Source organism: Aphelocoma coerulescens, chromosome 6, assembly GCF_041296385.1.
Source record: "Aphelocoma coerulescens isolate FSJ_1873_10779 chromosome 6, UR_Acoe_1.0, whole genome shotgun sequence".
NCBI lineage: Eukaryota > Metazoa > Chordata > Aves > Passeriformes > Corvidae > Aphelocoma > Aphelocoma coerulescens.
Genome location: NC_091020.1, coordinates 16,738,733 through 16,764,956, shown reverse-complemented (window position 1 = coordinate 16,764,956; position 26,224 = coordinate 16,738,733). Strand labels below are relative to the sequence as shown.

Sequence of the window (26,224 nt, the reverse complement as noted above, 5' to 3'; positions counted from 1 at the left end):
ACAAGTTTGACTAATATAGACTGAAAAACAGGGATTAGAATGATATACTTCACAGACACGATCAAATTGCATATGCAGCCATGATCTGTATCACAAGAAAACATGATGAGAGAAGGCTCTTCAATCTATCAGGGTAAAGTATCATGAGTGCTAATAGCCAAAAGCAATATTCAGACAGGACAAAACCATGAAGGTAATTAGTAAATAGAATAATTTCACATCAATTCTCTCAGAGCCAGTGTGCATGTTATCATCACATTATACAACTTTGTCTCTTGTGCTCTTAAACTCTACAGAGAGAAAATATCCTTGTGTTGTATACACTGAAATACTCCAAATTTGATGAAAAAAAATGACCAAAAGCATATACCATCTCGAGAAAGTCAACAAAAAGCTTTGAGATTTAAAAAGGCTGCCTCAAATCATATTTTCTCCTCTTGATGCAGCTGAGGAATCCAGACATCCTCATTCAGGAGCACATAAGCAAAGCTGTTTCAGATGCTAGCAAAAAGGAGGAGATAATCCACTCATTACCCTTTTAATCTGGTGAGTTACAGTGAGAACACTATCTTCAGGATCAAAGACTGAAGCCTATTTTTAAAAGGCACTGACAAAAATCCCATGAGGGACTGCAAAGGACCACATCAATGCTGTAATTAAAATGGCTACAGAATGAGAGTTCAGGCCTTGACCCTATTATCTGATTTTATTTATTTTCTTTGCAAAAGGTAAGCCACAGCACTAGTGGCTAGATTCCTGGAGTTTCCCAAGCCCACTAGAAATCAAGGCAAACTGGACTGCATCTCTGTGGCCTGTTACAAGCTACAGTCTTTAGTGATGCACAAGGAACTGGGAGGCTGTGGTGATGCCAGCCATCAGGAGAACTAAAAAGGACAAGCAAAGTTTCCCTCCAAACCCAGAGGTAAAGAGATGGAACTATCCATTCAGGCTCTGTGAGAAAGGCTTTGATTACTGGGAGTTCTCAAACAAGGCTGTTTTGCTCATATGCAAATCCAGAGCTCAAGGATTACTGCAGTATGTGCTTGAGTTGATCCAGTTACTGATAGTGGAACAAATTGCCAAGATCAAACTTGTGGCCAAGCAGATTATTTACTATTGGGCAAATTATGCTACGAATTCAAGGTCAAATCTCTCCCACAGAGATTTGTAACAGAAAATACAGCTGCTTTCACACTGCAGTAGCTGAGAAGTAGCATATTACCTTTTCAAGGCACCTCAAGTTTCCTTGTGTCTACAGATATGTGGGAGCATACACCCTTTTCACCACAACAAGATACCTGACAGCTGTTACCTTGCAATACCCAGCTTATTCATATGTCCATAGCCCAGTTAAAAACCTCTGCCCAGCCTCAAAGAGCTTCTGATCCACAGGTTTTAATTAGAAAAAACATCACTTTCACTTGCCTGTTGTATGTTCCAGCCACTGAGACTTTTTTGAGACAATTTTGTTAGTTCCTAGTAGTCTGGACCTAGTTATCCACAGCACACACATTCTCCAGTTCCTTGTAGCCTAACATGTTGCTTGCTCATTTTGAGCCACAATTATCTATATGCAAGTCTCCTTACCTCGATTGTGCTGCAAGAGGACAATAGTGGGATTGACGATTGTGGTAGAAGGATAGGCAGAGGCAGACTTGCTGATGGAAGTGATGGAGGTTGGATAGTCAGTGCCAGGCTGGGGCACTTCATTTAGCACAGGACCTGGGTCCTGAAAAGAAGAGCAACACGTCATTAGCAGCATGCAGAAGGCTGCTACACTGGGAAAATCTGGAAAAAACCCTAACATTTTAGGCTGAATGAGAAGCATAATCACAGCAAATTTTAGTAAAAAAGGCATAAGCACAAGTATTACCCGGCTCCTTGTACATACCCTGCCCATTGTTAATGAAATTAGTTTGCTAAGGCAGTACTATAGTTACTTGGTGTTGGGTTTCACAACTCCAACACCAAAATAGGGCACTAAGTTCATCTAGCAGACTCTTTGGAGCAAACACAAGGTGTCAGAAATGAGCAAATCTGGCTGGGGGGAAGATGCAGACATCTTTCCCCTGATACATCCACACACAAACATTTGATCCAAGAGTATTCCTTTCACAGCAAGTCAGACATGCAAAACTCATGCAGTTCTGGAATGAAACAGTATTACTGCATCTGGTTTGGTAAGAAAAGTCCTAAGGAATTAAGTTAGCACCATCACTCAGAAGACAGTGTGATACCTACCTGATTAAAGTAATGACATGAAAAAGCCCCAAAACTGACAGAGGGTAAAAAGTAGGACTCTAGTAAGGAAGACAGCTTTGCCACTGGAGCACAGATAGCAAGCTGCTCTTGCTCTCCTAAAGCATCCAGGTCCAGTATTTGCTTATTTCAAAGCCACCTCTGATACCACCACAGCTCTGGCTGCTCTGTAGAAATACAGGCTGTGTCAGCAGAGAGACTTTGAAAACTAGTTCACCTTTGAAAAACCTCAGTCCATGGAAACTGGACTTTTGTTGGTGGTAGGGTGGCTAAGATAAAGAAGGGATGATGACTAAGGACTGTGTCTGCATCAGTTTAGACTGAGATTTTTCAAAGCATCTTAAGGAATTTGGACACACAATTATCCTTAATGGGGACTGAGCATCCAAACAAAGAGAATATGGGACAGCAAACTAAATTCCTGCATTCCTGCTGCTCCACTGTCAAACTCAAATGCTGCAAGCCAGTGATCTGTAAAATCAGCTGAGTATTCAAGGGGGTTTTCATCACTATTAAAAAAAAACCAAATATGCACAGAATATTGCTCCAGAAAAATCCCTACTTCCAGCTTTTCTGCGTAAGTGCAACTGCAACTCAGTGCCCTTCATACACACCAGCATCAGATGAAAGAACTTACAGCATCAGGCAGGGGACTGAACAGGGGCCAAAGTGAGGCCTGGCACCAGAGCTCACAGACAAATCATAGTGACAGTTGGCCATAACCAGAACAAGCACCTACAGCCTCTCCAACCTTGAGGGGAAATGGGGAAGAACAATCTTGTTCTGTTGGATAAAGGTGATCTTGCTTCAAGCAGCAGCTGGTCAGGCCATAGATATTTCATGGGGACAGAAAAGAACCAATGGTCTTCAGAAGCAGACCCAAGAGACAGACTCAGCCCCATCTTTCTGACTGTGATAATAACAATAACAATACAATTAGAGAAAAGGAGGAAGAGTCAGGGAAAGTGTGAGAATATGCCGTGACCTTCACTTTGATAACTAAAATACAAATAAGAATCCCTCAAAGAGGAGGAATGCTGGATCAGGATAGGCTCAGCAGCCCCAAAGAAGTCACCAAAGAGGGTGAACAAAGACCATTGTAAACCATTGTGGAAAACAGCTCTGTGACCACATGTCTGAAGTGAGCATGTCCAAAAATGTTTCAAAACTCTCATCTTAAGAAAGTCAGGTACAACAAAATTTCCACTGCTCCTCTATGACTTGGATACCTCCTGATTTTTTTTCTAGAGTCTGCACATAGGCTCCATTAAAAAAAAAAAACAAACCACAAAACAACCCAAAAAACCATCCAAAACACAAACAAAGAACACCAAACAAAAAACAAAGTAAAACCAAAACAACAAATCCAAACTTTCATTCACTGCTCTCTGCAATAAAAACCCTACCAATTTTAATAAAAGTTGAAAGGCCAATGCTGAGAACTTTTGAAAATATCATCCTTGGTTGTTATTTTTCTTTCCCTCAGCCCACGTGCCTGTTTGCTAGATCCCTATAGAGTCAAAGGACAGAGCAAGCATCATCACAAGAGAATCCAGTTTCTGGTGAACTTCTTCCTTGTCCTCATAAGCAAGCATAAAAAAAAGTGGCTGTAAGACTTTCGGTATGAGGAGGGTAGGGTAGTTTTTGCCTCCTCTGCAATTTTAACTGAGAGATACTTTTCCTCCTTGTCCCTAAGGACTTTTTAAAATAAACGATGAGCTTAAAGAGAAACAAAACCTAACCCAAGAAGAACACGGTAAATTCCAAGTTCAAACTCCTGTGGACTGAATTATTCAAAATTTTTAAAGACAAGCAATTCCAAAATGAAGAGATACTCTCTGCCTAATCTACCGCATAGCAACTCCATGCTTGGAAGACTCTTAGTGCAGTAACTGATCTTATAACTTGTAGGTCATTGGATACTGGCAGCAATCTTACACTGATTTTATCAGGGATTTGTGTGGAGACCATATGGTCTTGTGGCTCCAAATGGAACAGAAAGCCAGCCCTAACCTTTAACTGGTCTGCTGTTTTCTGCTTTAAATGTTATTCAAACACAATTAAGGATGCTATAAAAAGAGCCTGAAGAGATCAGTTAGTTGCAGCTATTCCGTTTATGCAGAATTCATTATTCTGAGCAAATCCTGTGAAGACTTTTAAGGTGTACATCACCCAGCAGAACGGGCACAAAGGGAGACAGTCAAATGTTGCGAGAAGTCAAAAGAAAGTTCAAAGCTGCACAAGGCAGGCAAACTGCATGCACTAGCACAGGATGCAAACAGGGTTTCAGTTGTCATGCTGCTGGCAGGGAGTGAGTCATCACTCCTCCCTCAAGTTTAGTATTGCAAGGAGAAAGTAATTTTAATCCAGGAATACAAATTTAGGAAAAGGGCGAGGAGGGTACTTGGCAAGCTTACTGTATGTGAGACGACTCCAGTGATTTCAGGCTTCAAGCCCCTGTGCAAAGCCCCTGTGACTGGAGGGACAAGTGAAGGTGGTGATGAGAAGAATGGCAGTTTCGGGTAAACAGAGGGTAATGTGCCAGATGTGGAGGGTGCTTGGTTATGGTGGGAGCCCTTCTGGAGATGTGGGGGAATGAAATCGTCTAGAGTTGGAAAAGTCAAGGGTGAGCCAGGAGAAACAATCTCAGGGAATACGGAGCCTTGCCCAAAAGGAACCAGAGGCGGTGGTGGAGTGCTGGAGCTGCCTTCTTGTTGTCTGTCTGGATTAACCTGGAGGAGGGGGACTACTATAACTCCAGGCTGAGCTGAGGTGGTGGCAGTGGCATCCTGTAGGAAACAAGGTGTTGTTATGTATTGGGGGAGATCGGTACTTTAGTCTAATGCAGCCATATTGTGTCATGCAAGGAATGTACCCAAAATGATACAAAGCCCCAGCAGATCTTCTTTCCTTAAAGAGACATACTTCTGCTTGCAGCCCTGGCCTCTGTGAACACAACATGTTTTCACAAAAATCTTCATTCACCCTCACCACCCCTCTTCTCCAGTCCTGCGTAGTGAGGCTAAATCAAACCAAAGAACAGCTCAGCATTTGCCATCACTTGAGAAGCTCTAACCATTACATATTACAGAGTTTGCTTCTTTCACATCTCACTAAAATAGATCCTCACCAGCCCAACCCAACTCCCAACAAACACCACACACACACACAAACACACAGATCAACGTTGAGGGGACACGCATGGGGTGTTAAATATTATCAAGTAGAAGACCACAAGACTCAGGGTAGCACAACAAGTGCTGAGAAATTAGGTAGGAGGAGAATAAAGCATTAAGGGAACATTGTAATGAATTAAAGGACTGTTCACTCGGCTGGAAGAAAACAAGGTTATGGAGAAAACATGTACCATGCTGCGTCCCATTGCCTTGTATGGTGGCTGTCGCTGCTGAGTAAGGTAAGGCTCTTTTCTCATCCTGTCCTCTGTGGCAGTTGTGCTCTGGGGCTCGAGCACTCTGTCCCTCACAGCTTGCGGAGGTGATGACTGAGTCCGGGAGGGCTGGCCCGCACCATAACTAACTGCATCTTTGCTGAGGACAATGTAAAAGTACGGCCTGGGAGGAATAGGAGGAGGAGGAGCAGCAGGAAGAGACTTTTCAGTGTCTGTTACAGAGGAAACAATGTTGGTGGCTGGTGCCTGAATGAGCTCAGCGCCCAAACTGGTGCTGGCTGCTGGGTCATGTGTGGTGCCAGTGGAATTTTGAGATGCGCCCGAGCAAGTGCTGTTAGATAAACAAGCTACATATAGTTTGGTGACCTTTTTATCCGCCTTCGTCTCATGACTGGAATTCATTCCAGACTTACTACTGGGATCTGCCCTGTCAGGGTTGCGTTGTACGGATGATGCACCCGATGAGGAGTGACTTTCCAAGAGTGGCTGCCCAGCATGCACCTCATCTTTGGGGCCTGAAGAGGGAGAATGCCCTGCCGGCAAGCCTTGCTTCCCACTGGCCCCATAGGGGGTAGGTGATGACAAATAACAGCGTGCACTGGTGCTTGGTGATGCACGCTGCGTATAAGGCTTGGGTGTATTCAGGTACACACAGTCCATGATGGGCACTGGCAACAGGTTGGTCGCTTTAGTGTCAGTGCGAGGACGCCATGCAAAGCTTTCTTCTTTGGGAAGAGGAGGACGGGGAGGAGCAAGGGCCTGATCAGGCAGAGTCAAGAAGGTAGGAAGGAGAAAGGAAGCAGCATCAAATGAAAGGAAAAAGGAAGGAAAAAAAATTAAATTCTGAGAATGAATTTGATCATTAGACGTGGGTTAAGCAGGTTTTAATACAGCAAGAATAAAAAGCAAATACAGTATCTGGAAGGCCAGTGCAGAACTCACTCACATACGCTGTCTCACACGTTCTTTCTTAGCACAGCTCACTGCAGCACACAAACTTAACCCAGCCCTCAAGTCCCTGCCTACATGTTTCTCTCTCTGCACTCAGTAATTCTCACTACTGTATTGTTTTAAGAGGCTTGCATAGCAACACCCACCATGCCCCTGGGAAAGCCTCAGTCAAGATTTAACATCATGGCAAACTAAATTCAGGCTCATGCTTGCGTAACTAAACACTTCCTAGCACTGAGGACATTTGAACTGCAAAGCCAAATTCAGAGCTCTAGGCCATCTCTGCATCTTGAGTGCACTGCTGAAAAGTGAACATTGCCAAGTTTCACCAGTGCTAACAAAAGCAGACATCATGCGAGTGCTGTAGCCTACCACAGCTGGCTAAGCCAACATTTCTTCATTCTAAAGGCCAGCTCTTCAATTCTCTTTAGGATTTTTCTATCCTGAAAATGCTTTCAGGAAGACCAGAATAATGTTTCTTGAGGAACTGAGATCATCAGAATTTGCCTCCAGAATCAAGATCACCAAGTAAATAATCAAAAAAAGCTTTACTGGTTTTGGTACTTGGCAACATATAGCTTGCTAATTCTAAATTGCCTGCCTACTGCAACTCCAATTACAGTGAATATTTTCTGAAAGCCAAACTGTTTTGAGATAAAATAACAATACAGAGGTTTCATTTTATTTATTGCTTTGTTGCCAGTAGCTGAAAACTATGATCTACTGGAAAGAAGAGAATACTTACCTGGCAAACAGCAGCTCCCTGCATTTTTGCAAATTAACCCTTTGGAGACTGTGAAAGTAGGTTTTACCACACCCTGTTTTCATATCTTTATGGGCAAAGGCTGCCTAAACTATTTCTAAAAATGCTGAAACCAGAGAATGAAGATGCCTTAACAGCTTGCAACATTCAAATCTGGAAAGAGATGTCCTTCAAAAGTCATCCACATATGACAAGTTGTGGCAAGCACTTATTCTTGTTACATGGATATAGATGTAGAAAAGTTTCATAAAATTACAGCTGCTGTTCCTAAATCTGCTGCCCTCACGCTGCCCCTCTCTCCCTTCCCTGAAGCACAAGGGAGTGGATAAATGGGTTGGTAAGTGCTGTTCTGAAGGGCTTCTGCCTCTGAACTCCTTTTGGAGTTTCTTCCATTTCAGCTCAGCGTGAACAGTAGTTCTGGGGATTTCTGTAACAAGTATTATGTGCACCAGTGCTCTCTCTGTTCATCAACAAGATCAGGAAAGGACTACAGGACAGCTGTAAGTATTGAGCAGAAATGGGTCTCTCTTTAGGGTGCTGCTCCTTCCCACACCTTCATTGGAGCTGTTCCGTCTTCCACTTTCACCTAAGGTGCCTGGTCTGTAGCATTGCTAAAGGGATCCTGATGATGGGAGCAGTCACACTGATAGGGGACTGGGCTTTAAAGGGACTCTGTTCCTCACAATAATTCAGTTTCCAATGAAGGGTTTCCTTACCAGCTTTCAGACTGCTTCTGTGCAGACTGAGTACTCAAAAAAAAAAAAAAAAGATGACATTGCACTTCTCTTAGCAGATTGACTTCAACAATTTACCTTCAGGTACAAATAACCTTTCCCTGGTTGCAGTCTATCAGTTACAGTGTTAAAACTGAAAGTCATTTCCCAATATTTTATTTTTAATGTCGGGTGCAACTGTGATTTCAGCCTGCAGCAATTTCTAGGAAATAAACGAACATAAAATACAAAATAATTATAGATGATTACTTCACCTTTCTTCTTGCATTGTCCTCCTCCTTTGTTCACCCAGGAAACGCTGTGGTGTGCCTCAATACACGAGCTCCACAACACTTTGCTGACATCAGTGTCACCCCCATTTTAAACACAGAAAAAACTGAGGCACAGCAACTTACCCATCTGCAGCCAAGTTTGGAGTTCAACCCAAGACTCCTGATCATGAATCCAGTGCTTGAACCCAGATGATCACCCTCAGGGTCACAGAAGAAAGACTTACCTGTGGCTTGCTGTCTGAAGAAAGGTTTGGACGCACACTCCTGTAACCCTTGGCAGCCAAAGAAGATGGTTGGGCATCCCCATTGGCATCAGTGTTAGACGATGACCTCCAATCATCTGCGAGGGGAAAGAAAACTCAGATCACAAAGGATTCCCTCCAGCTGCAGGATAAGTGAAAGGAGAGGACTCTTTTCTTCCTTTTTCCCCTTCTTTCTCTTTTTTTCCCCCAGGCAACAAGAAATAGTTCCAATAAAGCAACAGAAGTAACAACAGAAGCAGCCAATGTTTATACCTGTTTCTGAGTTTTCTGGCTCCAGACCTAAGTGTTTCACAGAAAGGAAGGACAGAGAAGATAGGGGTGGAGGATAGGCATAGAGGAAAAGAAAGGGGGAAAAAAATAAACCATTACATTTCCAGAAAACATGTACCAATTGAAGTTAAGAGTCAAGCTACTTCATTTCACACATAAAATGCTTTCTGACAGGGCTGTGTAATTACCATAGAGACCAACCCTAAACATGATGTCCTCCTTGTTTCTGACCTTTGTAAACACAAGGCAATTCATTCAGAGCAATGAAGAAACAATTGTTCATTGACATTCTTATTTCAGAGGCAAAAAGGCTGCCCAGCTAGCTACTTTCTAAAGCTGCAGCTTGACATCCAGACACCACAAATTACTGGAAATGTAGGGACCCTGTATTCAGATTATGAAGACATATCTATCCTTAACAATATCACTATATGTGACTGAGATAAAGGATTACCAACAAATAGATCAAGTTTTGCAGACTTAGTGCATGAAGGGAGCTATAAGATATAACATCACTTTACAACACAGTCCCTGCAGCTATGTGCAGTGGTCTCATCACATATTTACCCGCTTCCCACTGGGCTCCTCCCCACCCTGTACCTATTTTGCTGTTTAAGTTATATGCAAAATCTCTTGCAGCTCCAAAGTACATTCCATGAAGTGATTGAGAGAGTAAGCAAAAAGTATTAATGAGCTGATTTCCATAGTAATGGACCTATTGCCATTCAAGCTGTTAGAAATTTATGAAGCCATCAACAGAAAGGAGAGAGGCAACAGTAGGGGGTAGGAGTGAAGAAATAGAGAAAGGCAAGCATAAAGAGAGAGTAGGTCACGGGTGGAGCAGAACAGGAGAAGACAGAGCCGAAAGTGGCACATTAGGGCTAGAATTAATGGAATTGCCCTTTCTTGAACAATACAGTCAGAAACGATGCATGCTTTGCTTTCAAGAGCAAGTTTTACCCCTCCCCCTTAACGGCATCTTGCCTTTGGGATTTCACTCTCTTTGCCAGACCCACGACACTGGCCAGGTTTGTTATGCTTTGCCTGTCTCCTACAATTAAGTAATTACACGTCTGCTATTGAAAGACAGCAGAGCTCTGTGGCGGCGCTGTCTGGGGGACGCTATCCCCGCTTCCTTGACAACCCAGCTGAATGCTGCAGTGGCAGTAGCACCCTCAGCTTCTTTCTGTTCCACCTCATGCCTGGGATAAAAGGAGGTGACATAGGCAAGCCGGGGGCACCGGTGGGGGGGAGGGGAAGAAAGAAAAGAACTGAGAGTTTTGGTGCTCCTGACAAACTTAAGTCAATAACTGAGTGGTCATGAAAACTGCACTAGGAGTCAGTCTCTCTACTGGTCTGGTCCTTGCAAGAGGTTTCGAACTATACTCTGGAATTCTGGGCTTTAAACCATAGTTATAAAGTAAGCTCAAGACCCTGGACTGACCTGTCTTGAGACTACTGTGAGTGAAAGATTCCAGTTAACCTTCTACCACTTACTTTCAGGTTGCTCAACATCCTGAGGACATGGTGAAGTGATATTCCGATTCCCTTCATAGGATGGAGTTGCCCGGAGGGTTACAGCTCCTTTTCCACTGCAGACTTTCGTGGGGTCCATTTCTACAGGAAATGCACATGCACAGAAGAAACACATAGAAAGGGATGATGCAAAGCTATCAGGAGCCATCAGAGCTCTAGAGTAATTTTAGCATGTCTGCCTCCAGGTGAATCAATCTAGTAATGTTTGTGCAGATGAAGAATAGCTCTGTATTTAAAGCACTGAGAAATAAAAGCAGTTTTATATTCATGTAATCAATGAATGTAGCAGTTAAGTTCTGAGTTGGTGCAACAGAGCGAAGAAAGTAGGGGGAAAAAATGAGTGTTTGAACCAAATATCACAGGTCCATTTGCTTTTTTTGTTCTACTTTGTACAGAGACATTGTGCTAGCAAGGACAATCTACCATTACACCTGTGGCTCTTCTATAGGGATGTCCCAGTGGCATAATGCACACACTTTGTGTGCCAAAGCTTAAAAATGCCTTTTGTGGAGGACTGAAAGAAGGGGAAAAAAAAAAAATACTTATGACCACTGGAAGATAAAATCTTGTAATGATGCTGCATATGATTTAAAGGCAAGGCACTGCAAGCCACCTCCCTGCCATCTCCTCATTTCATGGCAGTGTTGCACCTTCTAACACAGGAAGCCAAATCCTGAAAATCAGATGGAGATTTAACATATGCCTATTCAGATCAACCTGTGAGCCAGATACCAGATCGTGCCAGCATCCTTGCTGAGGCACAGTTCAGCACAACTTCTGTGCAGGCTTACCTTTGTGTATTTCAGGCCATGATTTGGGTTTTCTCCTCCTGTCGTCCTATTAAGTAGTGACAAGCCAGTACTTCAAAGCTATCTATCTTTCTCCCCCTACTTAAAACCCTTCTGAAGAGTTGTTTCCTTTAAGATACCTCTGGAAATAATAAGCCTAAAAAGTGTCTTGTTTCTCTAGGTTACTTCCATAGAAGGACACATCACCTCCTCTCCTCATGCACCATTAGTGGCCCTGCAGCTGCCATCAGACTTCACTTACCTACGTAGAGGTATCAGCCCTACCATGACTGCACAGGGAGCGTGAAGAGGTACTGAGCGCATGCATTACACAAGGGACAACACAATAATTTTTATTTTTATGGGTTGAGGATCATGCTATCTCTGCATGGGGAAGGATGCAGCTCCTCTCTAGAAACTGCTATTGTAACAAAAATTATGCTTTCAGACTGGACAGAGGGGGCAAAGACTGTTGTTTATTGTCCAGGCAACAGCCCATGTCTGTGCAGATCAGTATTCCCTGGCTGATTTCAGCAAGGTAATGCCCCATCAAATCCATACCAGTACAGCACTTACAGACCATGGTAACACCTTGGCTAAGGTTGCAAACCATGGCCAGTGTGGCCACAATATGGAGAAAAATCAATATGCCAGATGGACAACAGTAGTAAGAGGAAAAATTCAATGAATGCCAAACTCCTGGCTCTCACTGAAAGCCCTCTGTGCTGGCATCTCCACTGTTCAAGCCTTTACATGGGCTTCCAATGCTTCAGGGATTTCACAAAAAGTACAGTTTCAGACCCATACTTAGGACTACAAAAAAGATGGAGTAAGTAAGAAGTCAGAGGATACTTTCCTATAGTTTAGCCTTTAGCTAATTGAGGCAGCCTCTGTGAGGGGAAAGACTTTCCACCCAGATGTATCAAAAGCTGTTTGATCCTTAAATATACCACAACTGATCACAACTTAAGGTCACCCACATTCCTGGTGAAATAGAAGTCGACTTCTCTGACTGATTTTTGCATGATTCAGGTAGGGTCAGGATTCCTTTTGCCCAAGAATGCAGTTCTGGCTATCATTCCCATCCACACGGCACAACATACAACCCAAGGACTCTATGGACTCACTTTCAAACCACAGGACAAAGATTTAAGCTCTGAGACTCCAGTTCTAAGAGTGCTGTAACTGTAAAGCATGGACACGATGTTGGGAGTCACTGGGCCTGATATAAACATCCACAAAGAGTGCAGGGTAGCTGCCCTCCTACAACCCCATGTCTACATTTGCTTCACAGGCACTGGAGAGAAATGGAAACAGAGCTCAACATGTGTGACATGTAAAAACAATCTTCATTATATGGGAGGCGAATCAAATTTGGGAATCAATGCATTCTTTTTATTTTCCATACAAGAGGTTAAACCTGCATACTGAACCAAAATAAGAAGAGCCAGAAAAAAAATGCTCTGAACTCAAAAAAATTAAAATGCTTTGAAAATATTTGAAAATCAAATCTTGCCAGATGTTCTCACCTTGGGAGATGAAAAAAAATGCCTAGAGTGATGAATTCCCTCACAGTTTAGGTGAAATGACAGAAAACAAGAATCTGAATCTCTCAGTATAGAAATCCAGCAGATAGTAATAAACAGGACATTAGCACTGTACTAGTCCAACAAAGTACATGTGTGACAGATTAGGAGAGACAAGAGGTATCAGCTACACTAGTCTGACTGTCCAAATCCAGCAAAGTACAAGAATAATCTTGTACTTCTAGTGGGGAACATGTGCTTGGGGAGGGCGTGACAGCCTAACATCCTTACTTCTTCACATGTGGATTAAGTTCAGTGCCTGTACAGAAAAACAAAACCATGCCACCAATGTTGAACTATGCTTGAACCATTTGTTTTCATACAGACCAAAGATATGCAGGAAACATTCTTTGGTTCTTCAGGAGTTTGGTTCAAAATGAGTCTATAATAATAATATTTTTCACAATCAAGCATTAGTAAAAGAGCTTACAATGATCCCAGATTCAAGTAGACACAGTCTGCAGAAGAGCAGCATAATTGAGAACAGTGTATGGTGCCATCAAGAGTTAACTGCATTACCTACTGATGAAATCTGCAGCTCTGGGAGGAGTGAGAGGAACATGAAGCTGAGAATTAGCCACAGCATATGGGTGAAGCAGAGAGAAAATGATCACTAACTAATGCATGGCAGGGGAGGAAGGAAGAAGATACCTGTAGGCAGCACTAGGTGAGGAGAACTTTTCACTTTCTTCACAGGGATTATTTTAACGGCAGAAATAGAACGTGTACATAAAGGGACATCAACAGCTGCAAACACAAAAGTGTAAATGGCACATCCAAAAAGGAAAGAACAGAATTTGGGAAGCATGCCACAAAATTCTCTAACGTACTTGGAGACACAATAGCAGGAAATTTCAAATACAAAAGCAGCAATGATGCAACTGTTAAAAATATCCATTCGTTTGCCCTAATTCAGGATGTGTCTGTTTTATGCAGCATACAGAACTGCTTACTGAATGGACTAACTGCTGATTGCCACTATGGTGCAGGCAAAAAGAATCTGGAAGCATTAGCTTTTAGAAGCCATCGAAAAATTTTAGTGTAATCATTTAAACTGAGGTACACTACATGCAAAAATAAAAATGTTAAGTAAGACATTAATACGGTTCAGTAAAACAAAATAAAGCAAAAAAACCCAAATACTGAAAGGTTGAGAGAAGAACACTAAACTAGCTACATTACATGAATTCTGAATTTTATCACTCATTTTTACAAGTGCAACAACACAAGGAAGTGAAATAATCTTGAAAAAGGTCCCATGCCAAAGGGTAGCATCCATATAGCTACTTCAGAGAAAAAATCCATCCATATAAACAGGAAATTGAAGAGATTTCTACCTGACTTCATCAGCTAGCACACTAATTATACTAAATGTGGTAACATTGGGGAAAACCATATATAGCACCATGCAAAATTCTAGCAATTGTTACAAAACTGTCCAAATCAATGGGTACAAAGAGGGGTCGTTGTGAAAACGGCAGTACTATTCAGAGGGGAAGCTCAACAGGAGCTGCCAAGATAAACATCTTGTATATCATGACTCTACCAGAATAATTTCTACCAGTGTTCTTGATTTCTGCAGAGCCAGGATTTTCTTCTTTAAAACCTGCTTCCTGTATGTTATTAGCTGGAAAATGACAGATGTCTCCTCATATTCCATGCCATCTCTTTCATGCCTGTAAAATCAGGAGTAAGAGGAACCACATTTCTAATACTTTACACACTAACACTGAGCACTGGGCCAGCTTGAGGGAGGCATTGACAGCAGGGTGGTGTGTACACCCCCTCTTGTGGCAGATCTTTCTGATACACGGCAAAACTGAAAAGCACAGACTTCACAACCTAGAAAAGGAGTCTCAAGCAAAAAAATGGGCAAAAAGCTTGACAGAATTTTTTCAAACCTCATAAAATCATTAGTTTTTAATTTGATAGGATTGTTTAATTTTTTTTTATAAAAGAGGAACCCAAATCAAACCCTGTTTTCTATATTTCTTCCTGAGCAGAGACCCTATGAATACAACAAATCCCAAATCAAACAGCCTGTGGTTTAGGAAACAATCCTGATTCTGTTCTGCTTTGAAACTGACTGAATTCATCCATCCACAATGCAGTCAAAATACTAACCACTATAAAAAGGCATCAAAGGAAAAGAAAGGAAATTAAACCAACAGAAAAGCAACCCATACCCACATACTTTCATCCTGCCAAAACAGACACAGTCACCATACTAAACTGAAAGCTATAAAGCACACTGCAAACCTGCTGATGTTAACATGAAGACTGGTTTGTTTAGATTTTTTTTCATCACCTAAATGGTTAGTTCCTGCCCTTTAATCCCAGACTCAAACCTTCACCTCTCCCTGACATTAACACAGTTCACACACAGGCACTCACAAACCCATGCTGTTTCAACTCACTAAGATACTGATTCCCAGGTGCTCACAAGTACCACAAGCAGTGTACAGCTTCCCTCAAAACAGCACTAAAAATATACAAAGAGGCAAGTCCAGCCTGCCACTTTAAAGAGACAAAGAACACTTGTTGAGCTAAGAAATGCTGCTTCTACTAGCATGGTGCAGTACAAGGCTTTTCTTGTGTCGGTCGCCAAGTGAACTAAATTTGGAAGCCCCTGCTGTAGTGAATTTCCGGGAAAATCAAGCACATCACCGGCTGACATGCGGGGGGAGCTGTGGAGGTGTCTCTGGAGCTCTTAACCCACCTTTTTCTTGTCCATTGCTGCTCAGCCCATTGACAACAGTTTTTGTAACATCAATTTGTTCATGTTCTGAAAGACAAATGAAGAAGTGGTTTTCAAGAAAGATTTTTTCCAATCTGTCGTGTCTTCAGCTGACATGAATAAAACTGGCTCTTGTGAACTCAGGGAAACACAGGAGACAGTGCTAGAAAGGAGCTCCAAAGGTCACCTAAAGCCCTATTTCTAAACCATGAAAGAAACAAATTACCTCTGTCACTGCCGAGAAATGTCTGCCTAATGAGTTTTTCCAAACTTCCAGCACCACCCTAACGCAACCTGTTCCAGTGCTTCCCAGCTTGGAAGCTTATCAGCGATTACACTGAATTCCCAGGTCATGTTTCTCTGGACTCTCTTCAAATAGTTCTCATTTTCTCAAAATGTGGTGCCCCAACCAGGACACGATACTCCAGTTGAGACTTGCTAAGATGCTAAAATTAAGTGGGAATATTATTCTACAGATCTTATATATGGGACTTCAAGCCTGGCGTCTGCTTTATTTTTCACTCAGATTTAGCCTGTTACCCAGACAAGCCCAGAAGTTTTCCTCTTCCCAACCAGCTCCCATTTCCTGGTTCCTTGGTTTTTTTTGAACAGGTGATTTTTCTGATCCAGATGTCAAACTATGTACTCATGTCTACTAAAATATATCAAATTCAGATAATTTCTTCAGATTATCAGTAATTTTTAGTTCTTATATTCCAAACTGAAATAAGCTAAGGTGACCTACTCCAGTTCAAGATGTTTCTAGCTATTTTTTGACCATTATGGGCCAAATTCCAGCAACAAATGTGAATAATTGCATCAGAAACAGACAGGAATATTACTAGTAATAACAAGGAAGGCTAGTGAGTACAAGTAGAAAACAACACAGACTTACCAGAGCTCATTGTGGCAGAGGGACTTGCCTTTTTCACTTCTGGATTTTGTTTATGTCTGTTTAAAGTGAAAAGCAGAATGATTACATAATGTTTCATGTCTACCCAGACACCACTAGACACAATGCTGAACATTCACCACAAGAGCCACGGTAACAGTCACCGTTTCTTAAAAAAAAATTACTTTCAAATGTCAAGTGGATTCATGTCACGCACCAGTATATTTTTGCTGATAATTATCAGAAATTAACGATTATTTCCACCGATACAAGCACTACTTCCAGACTTTAAGACTAATCTTCAATACGAAACTGAAAGATACTCACTTAAGTCTAAGGGTCTATAATGGCCTAAGTGCAAGTCTGGCTAGTTTCTAATATACAAAATGCGCATCACCTTTCAGGAGAATAAAAAAAAAAAAATCAAAGTGACACTAAAAGCTTGAAACAAAAACCTTCAAATCAGATCTTTTCCATATTTCAAGGCAATCTGTCGCTCATATACCAAAGCTGATATCTCCTTTGAAAGATACAACAATACAGAGGAGATGCACTTGTCAAAATGCATATTAACTTCTGCACCAATCATTTCCAGTCATGCAATCCTGCTGGTATCTTCAGGATCAGACTCCAGTAAGTAAAACGTGAAAACCGGAAGCTTTAATTCTCCTGGTACCAAAAGCAGTGAAACTGCCAACCCAAGAGAAAAAATACCAGATGGGGATCAGAAGAAAAAGTCAGTTTTCATGGTGATCCCAGTCTGTGGAAGACAACTGTGAGGCCTATTCGTCCTCACTCCTGTGGGGACTTGACACCTGCAGCAAACAGGTTTCAATGTCACAAATGTTGGTTTGAATAGACAAAGAGCATTTTTACAGAAAAAGTCTGTGTTTGACAAGACCTCTCAACTCTCTAAAGGTCCTAGGTTGAATTAAGACTGTTAATTTTGTGCTCCAATCTTCACCTCTCCCCCCCCCCCAAAAAATTAGCCCCAAAGAAAGTGAGATCCAGTGTCGCTCCAGACAATTAATGGCTTTCATGACACAAATAGAAATATGCATCTGAAATCACAAAATCATGCATAAACAAGAACCCCAATCTGAGAAGTACAGGGAAAATTGCTTGGGGAAACAAGAAACTAAACAATAGAGTTGGAGATACTTTTCCTTTTACATGAACTGGAGGCAGCAGTGGAACATTGTAAGAAGTGGAAATTCCCTTCAGGGAATTGAACTTTTTTCTCCTGCCTCAAGCATCCCCTTTCTTAACCAGCATTTGTTTCATGCCAGCCAGAATATAATAAGCATGTTCAACAGCCACCCAAAAGGAAAGAAAACTCAACAAGCAAGTATAGTAACAGAAGAGTCTATAAAATGAGACAATATCTGGGCTTCCCAGCAAGCCACCCTAGGAACAGCTGCCAACACTTAATTATTTAAATATTTTCTTCACTAAAATACTCACATAAGTATACATTGTGGGTTCATGAAGGCTCAGCAGGATTCAGCCTAACTACAAGTTGATCCCAGTAAAATACAATGTAGAGTGGGGGGTGCAGTATAAAACCAGTCAACAACAAAAGCTGAGTCCAGTTTAAGGTTTGCTGCCCGATTTTGCCTGCCCACACAGTACCTGCTTTTTGTTTCTACCATTTCATATTAGAAGTGAGTTTCTGAAATAGTAATGGTTAACACAGCCTGAAAATGTAGACAAATGTACTTAGTAATAATGGTCTTTCTGATCTCCATACTTTTCCATTCCAGAAAAATGCCTTAGTTCAAGCAAATCAGAAAGAAACAGTCTAAAATTATATGTTATCCAGCTAAAGGAGATTTGTAGCAATATCATGCTCTTCTACACACAGAAAAATGTTACATGTTAAACTCACTGGGATAAATACCAGTCCCTCCACAGGACCAGGAGAAAACCACAAGAAGGGGCAATACTGTAGTAAACCTCAGTTCAGCTTCAGGATCAACCTCTCTCTGAAGCTGATCCCAGATGTTTTAACTCAGCATTGTCCCTTTCCATGGGATTCATGCAAGTCAACACAAAATTTCTTCCACTCCAAGCATCCCCAAGAGGTTGCAATGCTTTCCTCTGGTACACAAGATTAAAAAGGAGTGGGAAAAAATAATTCAGTGTATTACCTTTTCAGGAGAGGAAAGAGGTTTTACTGGCTATAAGGGGCAAAGGCAGGGTCCACTGCTGCTGCAGTGCCAGAGCAACATATCCCCTTCCACAACAGCAGTATCTGAGCGATTAAACTCGTGACCACATGCTTCACCCTTTTTAAACAGTCTCATTTGTTTGGAAACAGTGACATCACAACTGCCATAAAACTCTGATTTCAGTGATGTCTTTTTGATTCAAGTCTTGACATTGCTTACAGTGTGAAACACTGACGTTCACTGCTTTAAGAAAAGCATTTAGGAAAGAATTCACACCAAAAAGAAGCATAATTATTTAGCATTAATAGATCAAATTACTTTTTACAAAAAAGCGATTTGAGGATAAAAATGAAGTGATAATTAAAGAAGATTGCTAAAATTAAATGGAAGATGTATACAAACTCATTAGATCTAGATTGAATCTGGAAAAATTACATATCCCCACACTTACTAGCAATTATGGAATTCAATTAAAATAACAAGCATCCAGTGTCCACTTACTGTGAAACTAATCAGCTTCCTTAAAGCACTCAAACTCACATTTAGTGCACGCTCCCATACACAGAATGGATTCAACATGCTCAGGGTGAGAGTAACCAACCCTGAGCCCCTGTGTTGGTCTGACTCCAGAAACTCCGTGTGAAAGTTGATTTTGATCAGCTGAGAATCTGCACAGATATCTGCTGCATGCAAGTAGAAATAACTCCTGTTTAGATCGACGAAATTATGGTGCATGTTTGGAGTTGAGAACATGCTTTGGCACCTTATTGCATCAGACAGCTATTCTACCTGTCTTCCACATACTTGACCCAAACCACATACTGAAGTCCTGTTAGGCCTATCTCAGTCCTAAGGCTGCTCTTGGGATCAGCTGGACAGTCCAGCCAGATAACACATCTGGCTCCACAGCGCCGGTGCAGCAAAGTATTGCCCTGTAAGCTGGGAAGGTACATGCTGTAAGCCAGTATGCTATGAACATTTGGATGGCACATCCTTAGACAAAATAGTCCCTGCCAGGTTGGGCAGACAGGCTACCCCTGGAAACAGGTGGGTCTGGAATTTTCATTGCTCCCACTTGCCCTCAAGAACTTTCTGTAGACATGACCAAGCCATTCCTGTAGACACACACAGTATGCACAGCAGTACTTCAGAAGGGAGCATTTCAAAGGGAAGCAAGAATGAGGTCCCTCATGTCAGTATTAAAAACAGAGAACTCCCTACTGCTAGATCAGGCAAAAGAAAAAAGAAAAAGACTAGAAAAAGTACTCCAAAGCAAAACAACCATGTGTCTCCTTCTTGCTCCCTGCTCCAACCAGCTAACCAGTGTGTCCTTGCCAGCCTGGAATTAGTACCTTTCCTGAAATGTGACAGACATAGCAACAAAGGCTTCAAAGCTGCACACATGCAAAAACACAATGAAAAGTAATGAATACCTCAGGCCATGAGCCAGCAACTGTAACCCTGAACATGCCAATGTCCATAGGTAACACCCAACAACTCCTTGTCAGTTCAGTCCTACCTCTAGACGGATGTTTAACTTTTCCTTCCTGCCTTTCACCCCCAGCACATTTCACCAAGGCTGCAGTCCCTTCCCTACTTGGTGTGGAAAAGAGAGCAGTGCATTCAGAAGCCTGTTTAGGAGGAATGCAGATAAGTGGCAACTACTTCTGTACAGCCTGTCTGGATTATCTCACATGCTCTAAAGGTTTGAATACTCCCCCTACAAAGGCAGGGGGTAACAAACAGCTCATTAGTAGTTCTGAGCAAGGACACATGCTCTTAAGTCACTGGTATCTCAGCTGAGAGCTGCATGCAGTGGTTATTTTTGGTGGTCTAATGTGAATGTGGGGAAAAGTAACTTCCTTTCCTTTCTTCCCTTGTTATTACTGACAGCTCCGGTGACTCACATAGGATTTTAAAACAATTGCTAGACATGAGATGAACATTCAAAACTTATTGTGCTGGTCCCTTATATTCCTGAGATTTAGACTCCTCCTTTTTTTTATCAGTTTCAGGTTTTTCACATTTTCAAAGTTTTCTCTATATATATACAATTAAGTGCTTTGTGGCTGCATTTAAATGAAAAATCAAATTCTTATTTATATTAATATAAAGTAGGAGTTGAGGCTTTCAGAAAAATGGTAAGCTTTCAGACTGAAAGTATGATTAGCAATCACAAAACTTTTCACCTGGTCAGGTCTTACACATCACTGACAACACTCATTTGTTTCACCCCAGCTCAGTCCCTTTCTCACAATGCCATCAATGTCCCTGACCCAAATGCTCTGCTCAATGAGCCATGTCAGCAATGTGGAGTCCCAAATCTGGAAAGTGGGCAAAGAGCTGCACTGCAGCCAGTGCCTCCCACCAGCAGGTTCCTCTGCTTAAAAGAACTTGCTGGAAAACACATCTTCTGTGCACTTCTCACCTTGCATCACATAAAATGTGACAAGAAAAAAAATAACTAGAATAGAGCAGGCAGCCCAGGTTAACCCAGGCAATCAGTTGTCTCTTCAACTATCTTTTATTCTGGAATACTGAAATATGTTGTCTGTCATTTTTATTTTAAGGGTTAAAGAACATCCTGTTATTCCTTCAGAAGGCATTATGCTCCTAAGAATAAATGTCATGAAAAGACTATGAGTAAGCAAGTAGTGCAGATAGAATTCTGTACAAGGCAACAGCCTCCATACACTCTTCAGCAAGTGCTAAGACAGATGAGAAAGCACTGAAAGCTCACTAAATGAAACAAATGGCTTCATTACACACCAGCTTGGATAAGGTGTTCTTATAAATAATTGAACTTACAGCTGTTACAATAAACAAACACAGCACATTTCAAATGCAGTACTGCTTCCTTTTTTTCTTTAAAGATAGTGTTCATCTGTTGCCTTCCTAATGGGCAAAATTAGGTTTTCTGGGGCATAGGTGCCAGTTTTCGTGCAATATATGAGGAATGTGCCTATCTTAAAAATAAAAGTTAAAAAGGAAATGTAAACTAGGAGGTGTGGCTTTAAGAATTCAGAGATGCTCTTGAACTAAGTCATCTTACAGTCATCAACTTCAGAGTAAACAAAGTTTACTGCAACCTGAGTTAACTCAGTTCAAGGTCACCACTTGCGGAGCAGGGGGCAGAAAAGAATCTCCTGGGTCATCCAGCCTACTCCCATGCTATTGCAGGCAACTCTGTCATACAATCCTGTGCAAGAACACTTCACATTCCAGCTTAAAACTGCTAAAGTTTCCCACCTCCACTGCTCTTCCTGGAAGCCTGCTCCAGAATTCATTCCTCTTATGGCATGAATGCTGTTCCTCATTTGCAACCTAAATTAAATTCATGAACAGCTACAGCTAAATTGTTATACGCCAACACAATTTTTCTGTTTAATCAGCTCTTCCTCCTTGCACTCACCCCTATCCATGAATTTTTAGAAAACAATTGCACCTCTGAATCTTCCTTTTGCACGCCCGTAAACAAGCATTTCCAGAAACTGGCCAGCATGTTGTCACCCATCTCATTAAAATCTGGCAAACAGTGGAAGACTTTAAAAGGTCGGCAGGCCAAAGTCTAAATTCCACTTAACGTCACAAAGCCAGTGAGTGAAGCCTACGGCCGACATGCCCAACAGCTGAACAGCAAGGTTTAAAAGGTAAATCAGTTCATTTTGTCCATTCTAACTCTGACCTGTATACTAAAATGAATTCCATGATTCGTGCTAGTTCAGATAGTGATTTGATGTCTGTAGGAACCTCCTGGCAAAGAAACAGACTGGAATAATTTCACACCAGCCGCTAAACCGTCATTAAGCAACACTGACTTATACCTGGAGGACTGTGGGGGTGAAAGGTGGCTCCTGCTTGAGCCATCAGCCTCCTGCTCTGCTGCAGAGACTCAGGGCTTGAAAAACCATCCAGAAGGTTGTCTGGCTCAGAGCAGACTCGACATGCAGTGTGCCACCAATTCCCCCTGGATAAGTAACTGCTCATATCCCTGCCTTACAGTCAAAAACATTTCTTCTCCTGACAATAGACTCTAAATACATTGTAACTGGGCTTTGACTTCCTCCTGAGGCTGTCATGACTACCCTCTGTCTTTAGTATTTGACAGCTGAGATATGGTGACAGTAGCCCTGGCCCATGTCTCATGGGTGTCAGCTGAAGAAACAAATGCCTTTCTGCCACACCCATATGACCAAGCAACTCACAGGGACATTTTGAAACTCCAGAAAGAAAACCAAAATTTTCCAGGATATTTTAAATAAAATCTCATATCCATCTTAGCAGAAGACACAAAGCACAGCATGTGACAGCAGCAGAAGTTGAGATTTCTGCTCAAATTTATCTGAAATATATATGATCACACCTCATAGATGGAAGAACTTTACAAACACGCTGATTTACATTCTATAAAAGGGAGCTCACTGGGCACAGCTCTGAGGCTGTCAGCTCCAGAGAAGGCTGTAAATGACTTAACAGCATATCACAGCCTGGGACTGTTCAGGACACTTAACTGAGATTCACACAGGAACTGGAGCAAGGAGCACACAACTACTGAAATTGGAATTTATTTACAGGTAAAGGGTTAATTATTTCCATGGCACCTGATTTACCTTTGTTGCAATAGGAAAATCTTTCAATCTGCAATGACCACACCTAGCCAAGAGGATGCTGGTTTTATACTTCAGTTGGAAGAAATGGAGGATTCATGGAGTTGAAACTGCTGTGAGAGTACTTGTAAGAGCTGTGCAGCTGGGGTGCGGTGGGTACTGCACCTAACTCTCTGTACACCTCTGATATGGGGCCACTTGTGCCTCGCAGAACAATTGCTGTAAATAAATAGACCCGAATTCCAGAAGCCCTAATTATGTATAACAATGAATCCATTCAGCTGACTGCAGGATTGAGGGACACAAACACTGCATTGCATTTACTACAGTGAATGGCATTCTATAAATACAAATCAATTAGATCATCTAAACAACATCCAGCAGCTTCTCTTGCATGATTTTGTATAACAAAGACTACAAAGGCTGTCTTCACCTCTATCACACACTCTCAGACAATAAAGTAGTAAATAAGAGGAAGTTGCATTAAGCAGATACACTGATTAGAGAATGACTAATGTCTCAAAGTTCAAATCCAGTTTACAAACATTTTACAAAAATTAGGGTAGAACGAAGACTCAGATACACCTTTGATATATAAACCAGATACTATAGATACTTTAATGCTACAGACCACCTTATACCATCCCAGACACATCCTGAGATTCCCAGTTGTGTACGGCAGAGGAATTGCACATGCCTGAGTGAGTGCTCACTGTGGCAACCACAGCAAACGTTAATTTTTAATTATGACCTCTTCTAGCATTAGCTGTTCAGAAACTCTGTACAAACACTCCCTAAGCAAGAGCTAATACTTTCCAAGACACGTAAATGATAGTCTTATTTTATACAGAGATGGAAGATATGGGCCTCTATCCTACGCAACATCCAAAACCAGCTGTTCTGTCATAGTGTAACAGGGCCTTACAGGTATCCGTCTTACAGGTTGGTTTTTTATGGTTTCAGAATAAGAAAAATCTGTTTGAGAGTTCGTCTCATTTACACACAACCGCAACAACCTCGAGAAAACCACATAAAGCTAAGTCTAACCAAAGCACAGGGAGCCAGGCACACAATACTTCCAGCACACCTCTGACAAGCCCAGTTGAAAGTCAGCTGAAATGAGACAGGATCACTTTCTTTAGCCTTTGCCAACCTGGAAGTATTGCTACGCTAGAAAAATTGCCAGGGACTGATTCATCTGCTTGGATATCAGACACAAAATGGTCTCAACAAAACTCAGAAGGCTAGCCATGTCACACATCCAAGGCCAGACTACAAACTTGTGCCTGCCAGGGAATTCAGGCTGAAGCGCTGGCTTGCTAGTCCTGCTGGACTGTGCTACCTCTAGAGTCACCTACATGCTAGAAGGAAGGACACAGTGATTGCTTCTCTACTCACTACTGAAAACACTTGCAGAAAACCAAACTGATGGGTGAAGCAACAGTCTGACATTCCAAGTGTCTCCAGAAATAGCAGAAAGTTACATTCCAGAAGCCAGTCCTCATCTTCACTTCCCTCTAACTCCTCCAGCCTCAGGAGACAAATTCATGTATCGCTGAGAATTCCACTTCATCCATTCTCTTCACTTTCCTCTTAGTAACTGCCTCAGAATCAGCACTCAGGAACTCCTTTCAATCTCCCCTTCCCATAAAAATAATTAGGAGAAAGATCCAGTCACTAGGGTAAGGAGGCAAGGACATGCCCATTTTCCTTAATGAGAACACATACCCATGTAGTGCCTCTATTGACATTGCCTCTTTTCAATCAGCAACTGGAAATACCTATCCAGATGAAAGCAGCATTCTGAAAATCAGTGTGCACTGCCCCACCAGACCTAACCACTCAATGTATATTAGCATATGCCAGAGTCATATAAAGTCCTGGGAGTTCAGCTCACAGCAGCTTTAGCAGAGGTAGATGTGACTAACTGTGACTAAAAACCATACCGGTGTCCTTACCTCAATTCAGGCTTTTCAATCAATGGAGCCATTTTCTTAGTCTCTTGATTTCACTCCATGAGAGGCACGAAAGAGTTAAGAAAACCTTTCACTGTGTTGCCCACTCACTTGGCTGCTGAAGTGTAACAAGAAATTTGTGGAGGCATCTCTCTTTCTCTCTGGCACCCTTAAATACTTCGCTCCTCCTACTGCTGTGCTTTAATTAGCCAGCTGGTTCTTAGTCACCCCATCCTGTCACTAGGCTTGCGCACCAACAGCCACCCCCACCCAGCCTGCCTGTCACTCCCCTGCCACTGTCATCACGAAGGACACTGTCTCTTCCTGCAGCTCTGGAGCTGGGGAAGGGAAAGAGAAAAAGGTTGGCAGTGACACTCCAGGGTAGCATTAGTATGGGATGCACTTGAGAAGAGAAGTGACAGAAAGACCTTGAAGGGATGTAAAATTACAGGGGAAGTACTTGAAAAAGCACTTTTCTGTTTTTTTTCTAAATCAGGCAGCATCTACTTGTCAAGGAAGGAAAATTTTCATTAGCACTAGACATGGCAGATCCTATTTCAATGGTTAGGAGCTGAAGGGGCAGCTAAAGTTTCTGCTCTTGGCAGTTAAGATTTATAGCATAAATACCTGACATGACATAAGAGGAAACTTAACTGCTTGTATGGCTATTACATATTATATGCCCACTGCACGAGCATCGTAACAGGCATCAAAGAAGCTTCTGAGCCATCAACTGTACTAGGGTGTCCCTAGAGTGGAGTGTCCCCACCAAAGTGCAGCTTGGCTTCCCTTTAGGCGACCTAAAACTTGCCCTGGAGTGGAGGCAGTGCCAGCTTTTAGGAGAGCAAGGGTATACACACACATCCCCAGGCTTGGGCAGCCCAATGGTGAGGAAGGCGAATTGCAGAATCACAGAATCACCCTTCCTTCCACAGCCAATGTCAACAACACAAATAACTGGGACCAAGACTTCCTCAACTCAGACCTTGGAGGTTGGCTCATGCATGACCAAGTGGTAGTTGAATAGTGGA

The 26,224-nt window shown here is 42.0% G+C and overlaps 1 protein-coding gene across 50 annotated transcripts in view; it reads right to left on the bottom strand.

Moving 5' to 3' along the window:
* The window catches only part of SORBS1 (sorbin and SH3 domain containing 1), a 74,985-nt gene extending 49,686 nt beyond the window's left edge, over positions 1-25,299 (bottom strand). For 19 of the 50 annotated variants that reach the window (XM_069019400.1, XM_069019412.1, XM_069019419.1 and 16 more), the window contains exons 1-10: positions 25,197-25,298; positions 16,464-16,519; positions 15,551-15,616; positions 13,483-13,578; positions 10,419-10,538; positions 8,904-8,930; positions 8,613-8,728; positions 5,627-6,427; positions 4,677-5,048; positions 1,588-1,729 (exon numbers count right to left, since the gene is read on the bottom strand). In XM_069019400.1, coding sequence (XP_068875501.1) covers positions 1,588-1,729; positions 4,677-5,048; positions 5,627-6,427; positions 8,613-8,728; positions 8,904-8,930; positions 10,419-10,538; positions 13,483-13,578; positions 15,551-15,616; positions 16,464-16,519; positions 25,197-25,228 — 1,828 coding nt within the window. In that variant the 5' untranslated portion in view covers positions 25,229-25,298. Of the gene's footprint in view, positions 1-1,587; positions 1,730-4,676; positions 5,049-5,626; positions 6,428-8,612; positions 8,729-8,903; positions 8,931-10,418; positions 10,539-13,482; positions 13,579-15,550; positions 15,617-16,463; positions 16,520-20,064; positions 20,084-24,636; positions 24,847-25,196 lie in introns of those variants that run through there. The other 31 variants (XM_069019435.1, XM_069019436.1, XM_069019437.1 and 28 more) reach the window with 20 other exon arrangements.
* Between the last annotated feature and the right edge of the window lie 925 nt (positions 25,300-26,224).